The 21326-nt window shown below is 30.9% G+C and overlaps 1 protein-coding gene across 5 annotated transcripts in view; it reads right to left on the bottom strand.

The window, feature by feature from the left end:
• Positions 1–894: 894 nt before the first annotated feature.
• The window catches only part of LOC134725044 (chondroitin sulfate N-acetylgalactosaminyltransferase 2-like), a 46392-nt gene continuing 25960 nt past the window's right edge, over positions 895–21326 (bottom strand). For 4 of the 5 annotated variants that reach the window (XM_063588535.1, XM_063588537.1, XM_063588534.1 and 1 more), the window contains 2 exons: positions 19530–19604; positions 895–2611 (listed from right to left, as the gene is read on the bottom strand). In XM_063588535.1, the coding sequence (XP_063444605.1) occupies positions 918–2534 (1617 nt within the window). In that variant the 5' untranslated portion in view covers positions 2535–2611; positions 19530–19604 and the 3' untranslated portion in view covers positions 895–917. Of the gene's footprint in view, positions 2612–4595; positions 4909–19529; positions 19605–21326 lie in introns of those variants that run through there. The other variant, XM_063588539.1, reaches the window with a different exon arrangement.

Below are 21326 nucleotides of genomic sequence, written 5' to 3'. Positions count from 1 at the left end.
AGGTTAATGTATTAGAAATCCAGGAATAGGAGATGATAAAACATTTTGGGGCTCATTTTTAATTTTATTTTCTAACTGTGGAGTGCTACCTTAAGGTAGACCAATTTGAAAACCGGACCAAAAGTTAAGAATCTACATACACAGTTAGATTGGGCATATCAAAGAACCCCAATTATTCAATTTTGATGAAATCAAACAAAGTTTAATTGTGGACCCTTTGGGCCCCTTATTCCTAAACTGTTGGGACCAAAACTCCCAAAATCAATACCAACCTTCCTTTTATGGTCATAAATCTTGTGTTTAACTTTCATAGATTTCTATTTACTTATACTAACGTTATGGTGCGAAAACCAAGAAAATGCTTATTTGGGTCCCTTTTTGGCCCCTTATTCCTAAACTGTTGGGACATAAACTCCCAAAATCAATACCAACCTTCCTTTTGTGGTCATAAACATTGTGTTTAAATTTCATTTATTTCTATTCACTTAAACTAAAGTTATTGTGCGAAAACCAAGAATAATGCTTATTTGGACCCTTTTTTGGCCTCTAATTCCTAAACTGTTAAAACCAAAACTCCCAAAATCAATACCAACCTTCCTTTTATGGTCATAAACCTTGTGTTAAAATTTCATAGATTTCTATTCTCTTTTACTAAAGTAAGAGTGCTAAAACTAAAAGTATTCGGACGACGACTACGATGCAGACGACGACGCCAACGTGATAGCAAAATACGACGAAAATTTTTTCAAATTTTGCGATCGTATAAAAAGCAAATGCAAATAAAAGAACCTTGTATGTTCGACTTATTTCCCTAAAAAATCACAGCAGTAAAATAAAATAACCGATGCAAGAATTGAAATTTTAAAAACAAATTCAAAAATAAAATACTTTAGAAAAAAACAACTTTATTTTGTTGGTCACCTTCTCACTGTTGGATTATTATTCCTGAGAGATAAATTAGATTGGTTTTGTCGATTTTTCATTTCATCTTGAAATACTAAAAATCCAAGCTGCGGATGTGATGCTTCTGATAATGCTTTTGATCTAATACATCCCTCATAATGTTCCGTAGGCAACTTAGGGTCACAATATTTTTCATGCCACAAATGGAAAATGCCTGGATCTGTGGCTCGCATTACCATGTAGTGGCTGCGGACATATTTTTTATATAAGGCGACATCTTCACCACCCCATCCATTAAAAGTTTCATCAAATCCTTTGGTCGTGAGAAAATCAGATCTATACTGGCAAGTCATTCCATAACCGAAATCTCGCCAAAATCCAGTTTGTTTTGAAATAACAAGTTGGTCTTTTTCTTGTGGAATAGGATATCCCTGCAATGTGTAAACTACTTTTGGGTTATATAGACTGAACACAATTGGGTAATAAACTTTTTTTGTTCTTTCTGTGTTGAGACGGCAACGTTCTAAAAATTCTAATGAGAAAACAATGTCAACATCACAAAGGAATAATATTACATCCCCATTCTTCCAGTTCTGAACACCAACTTGCAATCCCCGACCTCTGGAGAAATCTTCATTTAAATTTACCAGTCGTAAATGTTTATATCCTGTTTTTTTTGCTGTCGCAGACATGATATTTTTAGCTCCCATTAATCCTTCATTCCCAAAATATACAACAGTTAAGAAAACTCTTTTATCTTTTGCAATAACTGTTTCTTCAAATCTTGTCATGAATTGCATAAAAGAATCTAGGCGATTTTTAAGCGGCAAAATTAAATTTATCCATTCTTGTCCAGTATTAACTTGCGTTGTGGAAACCGAAAACAGTGGTCCAAATGGTCTCATTATAACAACTTTTGTATATCTACTTTTATCAGTCAAAAAATCTAAATTTCGGAAAAATAACTCATAATGAGTCCCTGAGGTCGAATGTGTCCTATAAATACCCTCAACAAAATCACTAAAGCTAAATTGTTTAGACTCCATTGGTCTCTGTTTGTTTAAAATATTTATAGCAAATGTCAAGACTTCATGTAAATCCCTCCTTTTTAGACCTATGGGTTTTTCCACGACCCTTTTTCCTAATCCTGGGTCAACAAGATAAATACGGTTTATAGTAAATCTATTAAATGCTGTTATTTCATATTCTGATTTCATTTCAACGCCATGTAAAATCTCAGCTGCTTTTAATTTTCCTTCAAAATACTGTTGCATTTCATTTGAAACATTCACCTGATTAAAGGTCACATCGCTAACACCTTCAATTATTATTTCGGACGGACTAGGTTTCGGACTTGAGACATTTTGCATTTTTGTAGTTTGATCTTTGATAGATTTTTCCAATGCAGTTATTTTTTCTTGAAGTTCATCAATTTTATTTTGGTACTTTTTTTCAGTTTCGTCTATAATGTCACTAAATAATCCCCTAGATTTGATATGATCGTGGTCAGGTATTGGCAGACCAGTTTGACTCGATTCTAGGTCAATATGTAGGCCACACTTGGCAACAAATAACATGGTCAGTGCTGATAGCAAAAATAGCAGAAGTAGAAATCTTGGCATTAACTTCATCTCATAAGCTGTAGATATTTAACTCGTCTTTTAATATCTTCACAATCATCTTTTATATACATGTACCATTGTAAAGTCTGAAATAAAAGAAAAATTGATGATTAATTTTAACATCCTGCCTGAAATGATTTCGCCCATATATTTTACAGATAAAATCTCAAAACATATTAGGTTTGCTATTTTATTTTGCCTAGGTTCACCAAAGTCATCCTGGCATAAAGGAAGGATAGGGTTTAACCATCAAAGGACTAAAATATAACAGAATTAAAACAACTTCTAACTTTTCTTGAAGATAGTGTTGTCTTAAAAAGTTAGAACTTATCATTATACACCAGGGCGGATCCAGGATTTATTACAGGAGGGGGAAGGATGTAATTCAAGAAATTAGTTGATAAATAATGAATTTTTTTTGGGGGGGAGGGACAATTTTATCATATCAATTGTGAGAAACAGGAGATTTTGTTTGGTCATGAATAGTGGGAATATACTCTCCACACCCTTCCCTTGATCAACCACAGATACACTTTCTAAAATTCAGCTTCAGATATACATAGATACATTGTGTATAAGAAGATGTGGTATGAGTGCCAATGAGACAAATCTGCATCCAAGTCACATTTCAACAAAACAATTAGACATGCAGGTACAATTCTTATGTAATTTGCAAGTCCAAACAAAACATCGAACCATATGTTAGTCATAAGCACTATTGTACAAAAATTCAGATCTATTATCTACAGTGATTAAGGAAACAACCTAGACAACTGTTTGATTTCAGAGGAATGGTATGACATAAGAAACAATGACATATGGTCAGATCATGTTTTTCCTACGTCATATGAATTAGTACTATGCATGCTTTTAATTTTCAAAGGAAATTGTAACGTCACAATGCATATTTAAAAGCATGAAATCCCATGAGAAGAAGATACATGAGTTACACCAGAAGTCCATTTCTAGAATATAATCATTTTAACAAATTTTCCACAAAAAGTCTTTATTATCATGGTAGATATAACATAGATATACATACAAATATTTTATAATTCAAATGAAAGGTTAAAGAATAATATAAGTATTCCTGTTTTACACATTGTAATTTCAGACATTTCATTTTGTAGAATAAAGTAAAGGAAAAAAAATGCATAAGAAATATAATTTTTTTCCATGACAATGGCAATGCTTTCAAAAAACTCAAAGTATTTTTTGTCTCTCTCAAAACTCATGGAATTGTAATCTAATCAAAATTCAGAAAAAACAATCAGTGAAGCATTACATATAGGTCCCAGCAGTGAGTAGAAGAATCCTAACAGTAGACCATAAGCACTTGTCTCAAAAAAATATTAAGGTATATAGGAATTTATTTTCTGAGACAAGTGCCTGAGCGGTTGACCACCTGAATGACCAAAATTATAGTTTTATTTCAACAAAAGGGGAAATGAAGAACTGAATAAGATAGAGAAATGATCTTTTTATTGTCTCAGAAAGCTTATTGAATTAATGATCATTAATGTATACATCCAAAAAAAATTTGATCCAATAGATCTACAGGTGTGAGTTCAATATCAAAGCAGCTTGAAGTACGTAGCTGCTATCAATATCTATGTAGTAGCTATAGTCTATAGCTACATGTTCAATAGTCAAAATCTATGTAGCAGCTACAATATTGAACGCAGGCCAGTATTCAAACAGTCATGTAAGAGTAAGAAGGGGATGACATACATTTTTAGTGTTGGATAATGGGGATAAGAATTTGAAATCTTGCATGGAAAAAAAATAAAATTGGGAAGTTGGAAAAAATACAAAAACAGCAGTGTTTGAGAAATAAGCACATCCCCTTTATGTAAGAAAAGAATGAAAGTATACTGCAAAGAAACTCCAATAAGGTAAACAAACTGGATTTCAAATGAAAACATTACTTCCAAAGAAATAGGTAAATAAATTACATAAAACAACATAAAAAAAATGCATATTAAAATATTAAAGTAATACATAATACTTTTCAAAAGCAATAAAATTAAGATAATGTTCATCTTAACAGTCAATATTAACAGTCCTTACCCATTTAAAATCTGTAGATATAATCCCACAAATGAGTCATAAAATATATAGTTAATTTGAATGTACTAGATTTTTTCATAACACATTTCATGTTCGTTTAGCATATGTTTCTATTACGATCTCAAGAGATTTGCAATATTAGCAAATCAATTTACCATTCAAAACAAATTCTGTTTTTCACCGCCAGTGTTACAATTTTTATAGATAGATGATATCAAAGTCATGATTACATGAAACGATAACATTTTAAAAACAAAGCTAACGCACTGCACTTTAAGTTGCGCAATGATTTAAATCTATGACATAATACTTCACACACAAGACTTGACTTGGTGTTTTAGACTTAACAACAAAGCTTTCCATGTCTTCAAAGGCTGTGCTTGTTTATCTTATATAATTAGGATGTTTATACAGGAACTAAAAACCTGCTCTATCTCTTATAAGCCAGGAATATCTTTGATGAGTTTTTTCCTGTCTAAATCTTCAAAACTTAATTTTTATACTGACAGAGATTTGTTAATCAGCGATGAAAGATTTGGCATCTGATAAAAATTTGAAGAAACCTGTTGAACAAACCTACTGCACTTGGTTTATTCTTGTTTGGAAAAATTGCCAAGAACATAAAAAATTCTTCAAGTTAAAAAAACTAGAGGCTCTAAAGAGCCTGTGTCGCTCACCTTGGTATATGTGAATATTCAACAAAGGACACAGATGGATTCGTGACAAAATTGTGTTTTGGTGATGGTGATGTGTTTGTAGATCGAACTTTACTGAACATTCTTGCTGCGTACATATATCCCCATCTATAATGATTGGCCCAGTAGTTTCAGTTGAAAGTGTTAGTAAAAGTTTACAAATTTTATGAAAATTGTTAAAAATTGACTATCAATTTGTCTGAAATTTTCAGGGCAGATAGATCTTGACCTGATAAACAATTTAACCCCATGCCAGTTTTGCTCAATGCTTTTGTTTTTGAGTTATAAGCCAAAAACTGCATTTTACCCCTATGTTCTATTTTTAGCCATGGTGGCCATTTTGGTTGGTTGACCGGGTCACCTGACACAATTTTAAAACAAGATACCCCAATGATGATTGTGGCCAAATTTGGTTTAATTTGGCCCAGTAGTTTCAGAGGAGAAGATTTTTGTAACAGATTACTAAGATTTACGAAAAATGGTTAAAAATTGACTATAAAGGGCAATAACTCCTAAAGGGGTCATTTGACCATTTCGGTCATGTTGACTTATTTGTAAGTCTTATTTTGCTGAACATTATTGCTGTTTACAGTTTATCTCTATCTATAAAATTATTCAAGATAATAACCAAAAACAGCAAAATTTCCTTAAAATTACCAATTTGATGAGAAAAGCACACTTGGCCCTGTGGGCCAGGTGAGCTAAAAAGGAACTTAAAGGAACACTAAAATACTTTTGACCCCAGGAATAGATAGCTCAGCCTATTTGGCAAAACCTTTCAGAATTTTTGGTCCTTTATGCTTTTCCACTTCATCATTTATTTGGCTTTTTATTTTTTATCTTTTCTGGATCACTACTGAGTCTTTTGTAGAGGAAACAAGCCTATGGTATACAAAATAATAAGCCAGGTATTATTGATGAGTTATGCCCCTTTCTATATTTGTTGATGGTATAAGTCCACATGAAACTAAATTAGGGGCAGATCCAGCCATTTAAAAAAAGGGGGGGGGGGGGTCCCAACCCAGGACAAAGGGGGGTTCCAACTTATGTCCCCATTCAAATGCATTGATTTCCCCAAAACATGGAGGTTCCAACCCCAGGAACCCTCCCCCTAAATCCGCCACTGCTGCTAAATGGTACTTTCAAACTTTTTGATTGTCCATAAAACTTTATGGTACTTTCAAACTGGGTGTAGACTATAAAGTTGTATGGGTTTTATCTGATGGACTCAAACTTATATAATACAGCTAATTCGACATTTTGTATCATCAAATCAATCTAATGACGAATAAACATCAAGTGCCTACTCTGAAATCAAGTAGATAATTTCTGATTTGGAATTCTCCCATTGATTCAGAAATAAGATTTGATGAACATCTTCTTTTATAAGTACTTGATACTTCCCAAAAAACTAAGTGTAACTGCTAAAATTATTGCAATCTATTAATTTAGCCTGTTTGGGGTATTTAAACTTAAAAGACCTCCCCCTTTCTTAAAATTATATTCTTAAATTTTCTTTTAAATAAAAATACTAAACATTGAGCTACTTAATTTAAAGCAATAGGAAATTAAAAAAATAATTGATTAAAAATTAATTGAATAAGTATTTTGAATTCATTGAAAAATGCTGTACGCTAATAAATTCAGCTCAGTATATCGATCTCCAACAAAAATAAATTTGCCAAAAAACAATTAATTCATTTATGAAAACCAAATCAATCAGTTTACAACAAATAATTTAGTTACAAAACCAAATAATTCAGCTACAAAACCAAATAAATCAGTTACAAAACCAAATGAATCAGTTACAAAACGAAATGAATCAGTTACAAAACCAAATAATTCAGTTACAAAACCAATGAATCAGTTACAAAACCAAATGAATCAGTTACAAAACCAAATGAATCAGTTATAAAACCAAATGAATCAGTTACAAAACCAAATAATTCAGTTACAAAACCAATGAATCAGTTACAAAACCAAATGAATCAGTTATAAAACCAAATGAATCAGTTACAAAACCAAATAATTCAGTTACAAAACCAATGAATCAGTTACAAAACCAAATGAATCAGTTATAAAACCAAATGAATCAGTTATAAAACCAAATGAATCAGTTACAAAACCAAATAATTCAGTTACAAAACCAATGAATCAGTTATAAAACCCAATGAATCAGTTACAAACAAATACTTCAGTTATAAAACCAAATGAATCAGTTAAAAACAAATAATTCAGTTATAAAACCAAATAATTCAGTTATAAAACCAAATAATTCAGTTATAAAACCAAATAATTCAGTTATAAAACCAAATGAATCAGTTATAAAACCAAATGAATCTCTTAACAAACAAATAATTCAGTTACAAAACCAAATGAATCAGTTTGCAAACAAATGAATCAAAAACAATGGAATCAGTTAACAAACAATTGAATCAGTTTACAAACAATTGAATCAACTTACAAAACCTAAATGGAATCAGTAAACTAATAATCTTACCAACTGGTATCCTTTTTACTTATTTGCTTATAAGGTCAACCAGACAAATATAACAAAGGAAAAAGTGTAGGCTAATACCAGTAATCTATTTTCCTATCTGACTTTTCTGATTTTATTTTAGTTAAAATTCTCAGTAATCAAGGGGTTAATCAAGTAGCATTAAAACGCCCACTCATCTGTATAATAATTAGGTCAAAACACTTTAATAGCATGCCTTGCAATTACTTTTAAACATAAAACTGACATAACATTAAGAATAAATTACTGCTTTTTTTTCCTTTGAATTTGTAGATGATATTCACAACCCCTCACCTTCAGATCTTTTAATTTTTTTTTATAGTAAATATTGTGAAATGTGTAAGACTTGATATCCATATTAAACCAGACCAGTAGCCAGGAATTTCCAAGGGAGGGTGGAGTTCGTTAGATTCACAAATTCGACTCAATCACAGTTACAATTCCAACAGAGCATTGACTTTAACAGTGCTTATTTGTTTTCAAGGGGAGGTTCGTCCAAACCCCCAAAAGAACCCTGGCTACGGGTATGTAAACTATATCTTTTTCATCTTCAACTTTATGAAAATATTTTTCTGATTTGATATTTTCTCATTTCTTAGCTAATGTTCTGTTTACAAATGTAAAAAAATGTGATATAAAATGCATGTGGACCATTTGTTAGCTTTTCATCTTCATTTAATATGTTTTATTTGGCAAAATTAACATGTGGCTGATCATATTTAAAAAAAATCCTCTTCAAACACACATTAAAGTTTGTTTACAAGATATGTATAGCACTTGTTAACTTTCTTAGAACTTTGTTTACATAATGAAGTCTGGTAAGATGGTTTATGCATTATATTAAATATGTTCGTGATATTTCAGACAAAAACTGAATGTATCATAGAGAACAAAAGAGTCAAGCTTTACCACAAATAAATTGGGGAGTTTTTTTTCTAGAAACCATCAAATCTGCCTAAACTACACATTCAGCTGGTCAACCTTTCAACCTCCAAAGTTAGAGAGCTCCTTCTAGGGACAATTTTCTGAGATGAGATTTACAAAAGAACCTTTTAACCTAGTTTATGATACAGCATTTAATATTACTTTTTACTGGTTAAATTTATAACCTAAATTTCTCCCCCTTTTTTCAAAAGCTATAGAGAATGCATACATGTATATGGCAGAAGTTAATCTAGCAGAAAACAAAACATCATAAACTACTTACAATCATTATATATTCCACACGTAAAATCACTTGAGCTACAAAAACATGCTCTAGCTCTTAAAACATGCACATTCCAACGATTATCTTTCGTGTAGGAACACTAACCAGTAACACAACATTGATTCTTATCCTGGATGTTCTATAGAAAGATCATAAACTTTACTACTTATAAATAGAATCAACACTGTCAAGTTTAACTTGAAAATTACAAAAGACTATAATACTTAAAATACTTATCACAGAGAACATGGAATGACAGATGTTACAAAGTGCAGTAGCCAAGTAACCCATTTATTCCACTTTCAAAATGAAAGAAATTTTAATATAAATTTGATGGGACCTTTTTCCTCTCCCCATTCTCCACTTTAATTCATCATTCCCCAAAAACAATAATCAGTGGCAGATCTAGAAAATTTCATAAGTGGGGGGCCCACTGACTGACCTAAGAGGGGACCCACTCCAGTCAAGCTTCAGTGATTCCCTATATAAGCAACCAAATTTTATTCGCCTCTGATAATTTCACACTATCTCAAGATCATGAAGAAGCTTCTTTCCAAATTTCAACTGGAATAAATTTTCACCAAAAAATTATGAAACCTACATTCTTTTAAATTTGCTTGAAATTAAACTGGTGATCTGAGGCAATTTCAATAGCATGATTGACTGTGACCTCAAATGAAGGGGTGTTGATTCACTTCTGGATTCAAAGTTAATCCATAGTCAATATGCAGCACCCTAGTCCAGTCAAACTAAGATTTAACTAATTGCAACATAAAATGTTTTAGTTCTAATCTATAGCATTAATGCCCTTTATTTACACAGAAAAAGTCCCGGCCATACCATCTAACTTGAGGAAAACATCAAATCAGCATTTTTAATTTCCTATGCTATGGAAATTAACATTGGTAGGGGAGATAACTCTTGTAAAAAAATAGTCTTTTTTGATCATTTTTTGGTTTTTTTTTTTAAATTTATGTAAAGTATGATACTTTGATGGGGCTATAAGTTTGTATTTGACTAAATTATATAATCTTCTGTTCATGATATTTCCAATACCTAAGTGTTATGGGTAGTATAAATATTTTCATGTATTTTTCATTAAAGAAATTTCAAATTTGAAATTTTGTGACCATTTTGAAAAAGTAATGCGAAATTTTCTTTTACTTCTGGCCCATTATCATTGTGTTAGTGTCTCATTTAGAGTAAACTTTCAGAATTACACTTTATCATATGTTTTGGATAATTATATCCTTCAATTCAAGAGGTTTTAAGTTTATATTGCCCCTATACAAATAATAAATGTTTTTCTACTTTGCTTTTTCTTGAGATAAAACATATATCATCTGATATCAATTTACCTATGTACATAAAATAACAAATTGATTAGCGGTGATTGACTGGTCACCTGTTACAACAGACGTAAGACATTTGGCAAGGGGAATAATCTAACCTGGAAAAAAGCCTTTGCATAATGGACATCCCTTTCATCCATGTCTGTAATTATTAAAGTTCTTAATACTTTTTTATCTTTCGATATGAAAATAAGAACAATTATTTCCTCCTTTCAATCATATCATATTTTACTGAACGCAATTCAAAAGTTCAACCACGTACCTGTATCACTTTTTCTATCGATTGATACCCAGATTTGGTAAAAAGAAAATATTTGCTTATTCCTCTACCATAACATAATCACTAAACCCACCATGAAATATCACTATAGGCTGAGTGATTCAAATCTAAATATTAACCCCAAATTAAGATTTATCTCCCTTTGGCACAATGAAGTGTATACCTTAATTATTTTCAATAAAATTCCTGTAAAGTCTGCCTTGTAGATAATTAAGATCAAAGAATAAATTATGTAATATGTCTGGTTCTAACAAGTAAATAAGCTGGTTCCTGGGATCAAATTTCACTTTTAAAGTACAATTTTTATTTTTATACCAAAACATATCTCACAGGGCAGATAGAATTTTCTGATAACATAATACTTGTTTTGTTAGTTAAATATATAAAACAAAGGTGAATTCAAACAAAAAACAAAGATTATTATATTGAAACGTTTTTTTTTAATTTGCGCTAAAATAAAGAACGCGAAAATCAAAAAATAGTCTCCATTATTCAACTAGGACAGAATTATTGACACAAAATGTACCTATTAATCCTTTAATAACAATTGAAATGGTCATTATTCTACCTAATACTGTTGTCCTACCTATAAACAAACTTGGCGTCTAACTTATTTCGTCTGAGGATTAAAGATTTTCCAATATCTATAATCTAAAATCCCTTTAACGCAACTTTTTTATTTGTCAAACATATTTAATCTGTCTTGTAATCAATGATTCCACCTAATACTAATTGTTACCTGGTATATCAGGCGATATGCTGATATAAATCGTACGATTGGTTCAGGATGTTTGTGGTTACATTAAGTTATCACCCTACCACCCACCCCTTTCAGATCTCAAAAGTAAAATTCATTCATAATTTTTATTTACAAACAAGTTACCTCAACCTTAGCATCATTAATCATAGTGACACTCTTGAATACATCGAACATTTGATTTTGAATGAATACTTTACTCAGGAGTCAAAATGTTGAACTTTTCATTCATTTTTCATACACTTTTTTTTTTCTTCTTGATGTGAATATATTTAAATTCTGATCGATATATTTGAATTTTATATTTTCATTTAACAACATTTTACTTTTCTCCTTTTATTTTATTAAACGTGTTTTTACTGATGGACCAAAACGCTTACATGATATACATGACAGTTTTCCTTCATTACAAACTGAGTGCCAAATGAGTACAATAATATGGATTCCAATATAACAAAAAAGTAATGAAAAGGGACATTAGTCTTGGAGATTTGTTAAAAAAGCATAATCTATACACGTATATTCACTTCAGAAAATTTCATCATTTACATGCATTTTAATTCGAACTATTTTAGTTGTGCCTTTAGGATTAACTGCATGATCCCCTGGCAAAGAACTTTATTTCAGTTCAAGGTCACCTTAATCAACAGTAAGTTACTACCTGTATAATATTACATAACACTAAAAACTTTATTTTATTATACTGATCAAAATCAAGGGTGGAAAGATAATGGAAGAGTTGTGTAAAATTTCATACCATCCTTATATAATTAGTCTTCAATTGAGATAAGGCGGTGAGGGAAAATATTGATACAGCACCATTGAATTATACTATTAGTCTAATTTCTGCAGTTCTTTAGAAAGATTATCTATTTCACAGTACATAAATGAGATAAATAAATGGGCATTAATGTCAGTGGGGCACTAAATTTGCATAATAAACTCTTTTAAATTGAAATTTATTACTTTTATGAGATCTTGTTACATTTTCAAGTTTTTCATTTCTCATTTTTTGAAACAGAAGAAATTACCAAATATATTAAGATTCTTCTCAATATGATTAATCCTTTTGTTCCTCCTGTCAACGTATATTTGTTTCGCCAGAAGTTCCACTGGAAACTTTGTTATAAACATTGTCATAACGCCTATTCCTGTTAGAACAAATATTCTATCCCATTTATTCCGTTAGGAACATATACTGTAATATTTATTCCGGTGGAAATAATATTCCAGACTATAGTTTCCTTTTGGAACTTATGTTATGAAGGAAATTCTATTCCGTGACACCTGCACTATTACAAAAAAAAATAAGAGTTTTAAAATTAAGATCTTCGGTCTCACAAAATTTACACTTAAGGTCTACCAAGATTATCCAGTTTGGAGGACTTACAAATGTTACATAAGAAAATCTAAAAACACACACCTGCATGAATGAAAAATCATTTAAACGAATTTATCACCTTAGCTAACCCAGGTGTAATTCTCTTAAATCCATGCTAATTTGACAAGAGAGGTAAATTGTTTAAACTCTAAAATACAGTAATTAATTAATTGAAAACACATCATTGTTATCTACAAATTTAAATGTTTCAATGATAAACTATCTACTTCAAAGATTATATAGGTCTTTGGTGAAGATAATCCTTGAGGTAATTCATTATATATAGTTAGTATTAAGTTTTAAAAGTACATCGTTTTGTGCTTTTCTTTAGTTCCTTTCCAACTATAACCTGGCAAGAAGATTTGGCAAGGAGAACTTAATAATATTAATTTAAAAAATATCAAGGCAAAATAAATATCTAACTGGCATCTTAATTGTATCATACTTATTCACAGGCACTGTCTCAAAATTCTGAGACAAATGCCTGTGTACTTATTCATTGCTTTGCCACTGGGGAAAGCTTTAATGTTAAAGGTCGAGGGGTCAAAATCGCCATGACTTGGATGGACAAAATTTTCCAGGTACCATTTGAAGTTTCAGTTGCCTTCCCACCTTCATCATCATGTGAAATTCTTGTCTTGTACAGAGTTTGAATGCTATTTTATTTCAAGGTCATGAGTCTAATGTCAAGGTCACATCATGAATAAAAAGATTAAAACAAATACATCTGAATTTTAGCAAAAATCTTCCAATATCAATCCTTTAGGAGGGATGGAATAAGTAGGCAAGAATGACAAAATTTGTCAGTTTCCAATTTACTTCATATTGAGAACAATACTAATAGAAATGTTTTAGATACTACAAGTAAATCTTACTCCAAATCCTTGAACGTGGCCATTTTATGTCATCTAGATTTAGAGAAAACATTTCTATAAATATGCCAACATCCTTGAATGCCAAAAATTATAAAAAATTGTGCAAACAATTTTACAGATATATCCTGGGAATTTATAAATGGAATAATTTTTACATGTTATCTGTAACAGGTTAAGGTCTGAGGTTATGGATTGATTACATGAAATGTAAACTTGTTTATAAGCAAATGTTTTGTCAATCAAAATTCAAAATAATCCAAATGATTGACATAAGCTTGATATTCAATCAAAAGTTCAAGGTTAGTATTGACCATGACCATTTAAGGAGAAAAAATTCTTATAAATAAGCCTTTGTTTGTCTTGTATGATTTTTAATTTTAGTTTCTTGTGTATAATTTGAAGTGAAGTATGACGTCCATTATCACTGTACTAGTATAAATTTAATTTAAGATTAATTAATTTAAAAGTTAAGGGGCCAGCTGAAGGACGACTCCGTTTGCAGGAGTTTCTCGCTACATTGAAGAACCCTTGGTGGCCTTCCGCTGTTGTCTGCTCTATGGTCAGGTTGTTGTCGCTTTGACACACTCCCCATTTCCTCACTCAATTTTATTGATAGCCTTCTCTATTATCTGCTTTTCAATAGGGTTGTTGTTTCTTTGACACATTCCCCATTTTCATTCTGAGTTTTATGTCAACACCCTAGAAAGCAAAATTGGCAAAAATTGTGTAAATATTTTTACAGACAGATGTCATGGGAAATGTATAAATAAAATATTTTACATAAGAATAAGAATAAGAATAAGAATTTTATTAGTTTGAAATTCTTATTCTTATTCTTATGTAAAATAACATGTTATCTGTTACAGGTTATAGATTTTGGTTATGTGAAATGTAAACTTGTTTATAAACAAATGTTTTGTCAATCAAAAATCAAAATAATCCAAATAATTGACAGAAGCTTGATATTCAATCAACAAACAAAAGTTCAAGGTTTTCAATGTGTGTGAAGCAAATTTGAAGGGAGGTCTAATGCAATATATTTAGGTTTGGGACAAGGCCATTATATGTAAAATAAAATTCTAGCAGTTAATTTGGACCTCTTATATTTTTGGGAAGAAGTCATTCAACTGAGGTAAAATCAAAAATTAGGTTGAGAATGGAAATGGGGAATGTGTCAAAGAGACAATAACTAACCAAAGAGTAGATAACAGCTAAAGGCCACCAATGAGAATGGAAATGGTGAATGTGCCAAAGAGACAACAACCCAACCAAAAAGCAGATAACAGCTGAAGGCCACCAATGGGTCTTCAAATTGGATCAATTGTTTTCAACTATATAGATGAGATTTCAGCAATGGGATAATTGGTCTTTCATGCTTTATAATTGTAAAATATTAGAATAGTTTTATGAAACATACCAACTTATGAAGAAGAAGAAAAGATGAGTTCATAGTGAAGTATTAGTAGAATTTTTATAATAGCTTCATTTATTTGTTTATTAATAATTTCATCCTCTCTTATCATGATCATATACATTTGTAATAGAGTAAAAGTTGTAAGGATAATTCATAGCACTTTTACAGGATGTCCTGATTAAAGTGTCAAGATATATTTGTTTTTTTAACAGAACTTCCGCTGGAAATTTTTTAACATAATAAAGTATTTGTTTCAAGAATTTTCTACCCTCTCTCTTCTGCAATAACTCCTTTAACCAGATGCTCCGCAGGGCGTAGCTTTATACGACCGCAGAGGTTGAACCCTGAAGGGTTGGGGCAAGTATGGACACAACATTCAAGCTGGATTCAGCTCTAAATTTGGATTGTGATTAAATAGTTGACACAGCATAGGTTTCTGACACAGAATGAATGTGTTCTAATGAACTTAAAATTTTTGTTTTCTCTTAGAGCAATTCACTATGCTGTTGAATATTAATCCTCTCAAAAAATGTTTGAAGAAATTTTCATTTTATTTATGAAATTTCATTTCAAATGAGACCAGATGCTCCGCAGGGCGTAGCTTTATACGACCGCAGAAGTTGAACCCTGAACGGTTGGGGCAAGTATGGACACAACATACAAGCTGGATTCCGCTCTAAATTTGGATTGTGATTAAATAGTTGACACAGCATAGGTTTCTGACACAGAATAAATGTGTTCTAATGAACTGAATTTTTTTGTTTTCTCTTAGAGCAATTCACTATGCTGTTGAATATTAATCCTCTCAAAAAAATGTTTGAAGAAATTTTCTTTTTATTTATGAAATTTCAAATGAGAAAAATTGAACCCAATTTTTTATTCACATCCCCTTTCCCTTATTCCAAAACTAATTTCAATTAAAATATTCTAATGAAGTTTGCAACAATTACTACTCATTTAAATACATCATAAAATATTAAGATGTAAAAAAACTGCTTGTTATCACTGAATGGTAAAGATTATTTAAATTTATCAGTTGGTAGTAAAAAGTGAATATACATTGTATATTGTATATAACAAAGATTTAAGTTGATTCTGGACAAAGAAAGATAACTCCAATTAAAAAAAATTCTTGCAGATATTTCTTGCTTACTATACTGGACAAAGAAAGATAACTCTTAATTAAAAAAAAATTTGCTATTTCACAATATTGTGAAATTAGATATTTCTTGCCATTGCACAATATTGTGCAATTGAAAAGACTTGCTATTGCACAATACTTAATATATTAATTTTAGATCCTGATTTGGACCAACTTGAAAACTGGGCCCATAATCAAAAATCTAAGTACATGTTTAGATTCAGCATATCAAAGAGGCCCAAGAATTTAATTTTTGTTAAAATCAAACTTAGTTTAATTTTGGACCCTTTGCACTTTAATTTAGACCAATTTTAAAACTGGACCAAAAATTAAGAATCTACATACACAGTTAGATTTGGCATATCAAAGAACCCCAATTATTCAATTTTTGATGAAATCAAACAATGTTTAATTTTGGACCTCGATTTGGGCCAACTTGAAAACTGGGCCAATAATCAAAAATATAAGTACATTTTTAGATTCAGCATTTCAAAGAACCCCAAGGTTTCAATTTTTGTTAAAATCAAACGAAGTTTAATTTTGGACCCTTTGGACCTTAATGTTGACCAATTTGAAAACGGGACCAAAAATTAAGAATCTACATACACAGTTAAATTCGGCATATTAAAGAACCCCAATTATTCAATTTTGATGAAATCAAACAAAGTTTAATTTTGGACCCTTTGGGCCCCTTTTTCCTTAACTGTTGGGACCAAAACTCCCAAAATCAATACCAACCTTCCTTTTATAGTCATAAACCTTGTGTTTAAATTTCATAGATTTCTATTTACTTTAACTAAAGTTATTGTGCGAAAACCAAGAATAATGCTTATTTGGGCCCTTTTTTGGCCCCTTATTCCTTAACTGTTGAAACCAAAACTCCCAAAATCAATACCAACCTTTCTTTTGTGGTCATAAACCTTGTGTCAAAATTTCATAGATTTCTATTAACTTAAACTAAAGTTATAGTGCGAAAACCAAGAAAATGCTTATTTGGGCCCTTTTTGGCCCCTAATTCCTAAAATGATGGGACCAAAACTCCCAAAATCAATACCAGCCTTCCTTTTATGGTCATAAACCTTGTGTTAAAATTTCATAGATTTCTATTCACTTTTACTAAAGTTAGAGTGTGAAAACTAAAAGTATTCGGACGACGACGACGACGACGACGACGACGCCAACGTGATAGCAATATACGACGAAAATTTTTTCAAAATTTGCGGTCGTATAAAAATTGAACCCATTTTTTTTATTACATCCCCCTTTCCCTTATTCCAAATTAATCTGAATTAAATTTCTAATGGAGTTTGCAACAATAACTACTCATTTAAATACATCATAAAATATTAAGATGAAAAAAAACTGTTTGTTATCACTGAATGGTAAAGATTATTTTAATTTATCAGTTGGTAGTAAAAAGTGAATATACATTGTATATAACAAAGATTTGAGTTGATTCTGGACAAAGAAAGATAACTCCAATTAAAAAAATATATTGCTATTTCACAATATTGTGCAATTAGATATTTCTTGCTTACTATTCTGGACAAAGAAAGATAACTCTTATTAAAAAAAATATTGCTATTTCACAATATTGTGCAATTAGATATGTCTTGCCATTGTGCAATACTGTGCAATTGAAAAGACTTGCTATTGCACAATACTTAATATAATATTTTAGATCCTGATTTGGACCAACTTGAAAACTGGGCCCATAATCAAAAATCTAAGTACATGTTTGGATTCAGCATATCAAAGAACCCCAAGATTTCAATTTTTGTTAAAATCAAACTAAGTTTAATTTTGGACCCTTTGGACTTTAATGTAGACCAATTTGAAAACAGGACCAAAAATGAAGAATCTACATACACAGTTAGATTTGGCATATCAAAGAACCCCATTTATTCAATTTTTAATGAAATCAAACAAAGTTTAATTTTGGACCCCGATTTGGACCAACTTGAAAACTGGGCCAATAATCAAGAATCTAAATACATTTTTAGATTCAGCATATCAAAGAACCCAACCGATTAATTTTTTGTCAAAATCAAACAAAAGTTTAATTTTGGACCCTTTGGACCTTAATGTAGACCAATTTGAAAATGGACCAAAAATTAAGAATCTACATACACAGTTAGATTCCACATATCAAAGAACCCCAATTATTCAATTCTTGATGAAATCAAACAAAGTTTAATTTTGGACCCTTTGGGCCCCTTTTTCCTAAACTGTTAGGACCAAAACTCCCAAAATCATTACCAACCTTCCTTTTATGGTCATAAAACTTGTGTTTAAATTTCATAGATTTCTATTTACTTGTACTAAAGTTATGGTGTGAAAACCAAGAAAAATGCTTATTTGGGTCCCTTTTTGGCCCCTAATTCCTAAACTGTTGGGACCTAAACTCCCAAAATCAATATCAACCTTCCTTTTGTGGTCATAAACATTGTGTATAAATTTCATTGATTTCTATAAACTTAAACTAAAGTAATTGTGCGAAAACCAAGAATAATGCTTATTTGGGCCCTTTTTTGGCCCCTAATTCCTAAACTGTGGAAACCAAAACTCCCAAAATCAATCCCAACCTTTCTTTTGTGGTCATAAACCTTTTGTCAAAATTTCATAGATTTCTATAAACTAAAACTAAAGTTATAGCGCGAAAACCAAGAAAATGCTTATTTGGGCCCTTTTTGGCCCCTAATTCCTAAAATGTTTGGACCAAAACTCCCAAAATCAATACCAACCTTCCTTTTGTGGTCATAAACCTTGTGTTAAAATTTCATAGATTTCTATTCACTTTTACTAAAGTTAGAGTGTGAAAACTAAAAGTATTCGGACGACGACGACGACGACAACGACGACGCAGACGACGACGCCAACGTGATAGCAATATACGACGAATTTTTTTTCAAAATTTGCGGTCGTATAAAAACTTGTTTTATACAGGAATTGACTAGTTCCTTGACAGCAAGTTAATTGACCTTTTTCTTTAAAACAAATGTTACAGTGACCCAGACTGAATACTTAGGTATGGAGACAGGACATAAAAAACAGTAAAGTGTTAATTAAAAAAATCTAAAACAACAATACTTTGTACATATCAGATCAATAAATAAAACATAAAAAAATACCACTGTGACCCAGACTGATTACTTGCATATGGAGACTGAGAACTTAGAGATGGTAAAGTGTTAATTAAAAAATCAGAAATTGAAAAAAATGAAAAAGAAAAGAAAGAATATTGAAGATCAAAGATTATCTTGCATTATTTCAGATAATAAAAATATCTTTGACAAATCTACATAAGTACTTACCATTAGTTTGAAGTGTCCATGAATAAGTGATAGATTCTACAACTTTCACATCTTCCCATGTAAATATGCCTCTTCCTGAAATATAAACACAACCACTTGATCTGGTCTGATCTATACTGTGAATATCATGTATTCTGGCATATAATGAAGAGTTTAAGATAATATAACTGGCAACAGCCAGCTGTCATGCATGAGTAGCACTGGATTAGAGGGTTTCTATAGCTTATGAACCCCTTTTAAATCACAGATTTAGGTTTTGAATGGTGTAGATCACTTTGCACCCTATAATCAGGAGATGAAAGGTAACATAGACTGTGAAAGTTGTTGATTTACATCTGTAAAAATCATTATATGCTGGGGAGATTATAGGACAGACATATAAATTCACTGTTGTGTCGTTTTTTTCACCTTAGTTTTTAAAAACTTTTAGAGCATATAGTAAGATTAGAATCATACTCTTTGGACTGGCTCTTCTGTAATTCAAACTTATTATTAATATGTGCTAAGATTATTTATCTCCTTAAGCTTCTTCATTCCATCACTGTTGTGTTGTTTTTTTCACCTAAGTTTTTTAAACTTTGAGAGCATATAGTAAGATTAGAGTCATACTCTTTTGACTGGCTCTGCTATAATTTAAATTTAAATTGTGCGCTAAGATTAATTCTATCAATAAACCTTCCGTCCATTTACCAAACTTTGCTTATATTTTTGAATTTTTCAATGAAAAGATGGAAAGCATTATACAAAGAATTTGTATCGAACTCTCCACAAAAGATCAAATGACACAGAAATTTACAACTATAGGTCACTGTACAGTCTTCAACAATGAGCAAAGCCCATACCACATACATTGTAGTCAGCTTACTTACTATACAAATCCTTGATTCAACTAATATTTTAATAATGAAAAAGTCCTTAAAGAATTAGTCTTGTTCAAGATTTTGCTTTAGACTGAAGAGTTGATGCAGTGTGCAGTAACTTAACAAATTTCAATGGTTTATTTTATGTTTTTGCATTTATATTTGAACAATATAAAACTTCTGAAGTCACTAATGCAGTGCACATGCTTGAAAATAAAATTAATGAGTAATGCTAAGCTTAAATCAAAACTAAATGGTCTGTTGTATATAAAGTACTTTTTCACAAACACATTAATTTGATGAAAAACTAAACATTTGGACAATGTAAAATTTTACTAACAATCACATAACAAGACTGTGCAATGGACAGAAGCTTTACATATATATGCAAATTAGTGGAAAAATGAAGGCGGTTCCAGTGGGAGGGTTTCACCCACTTTTTTTTGGATGCTCAATGCATTTAAATGGAGACATATAGTTAGAACCCCCACCCCCTTTTTTTAAAATGGCTGGATCCGCCCCTCAAAAGTTCCAGTCTAGGATTGGGAGAAATTAAAGCATCAAATCTACTCTAATTATATATATTCCAAAACAACTTACCATATATCAATGGCCCATCATATGTTCTATTCCAGAACTTACTATTTGAACAATGTAAAGTTTCAAAAGTCAATAAAGAAATGGGTGTTGGGATGGGCATCATAAACGCCTAATGTTATGAAGTTGAGATGCATGAATGCTTAACCAACTACTATAGATTTAATATTATTTGTGGGGTACTGGTTAATAAAGGTGAACCACAAGTTTAAATATACAGTGAAGTACAAATTTTCAATAAGCTTATATGCAGACTTTGGCAAAACCATTAAATCAAATATCCTCAAAATACAATTTTGCCTCAATCTACCATAATTGGTACCTACGAAAATAAATGAAT

The sequence above is a fragment of the Mytilus trossulus genome, chromosome 7 (assembly GCF_036588685.1).
Source record: "Mytilus trossulus isolate FHL-02 chromosome 7, PNRI_Mtr1.1.1.hap1, whole genome shotgun sequence".
NCBI lineage: Eukaryota > Metazoa > Mollusca > Bivalvia > Mytilida > Mytilidae > Mytilus > Mytilus trossulus.
Note: the sequence above shows the minus strand (reverse complement) of the source record. Positions and strands in the feature narration are given on the sequence as shown.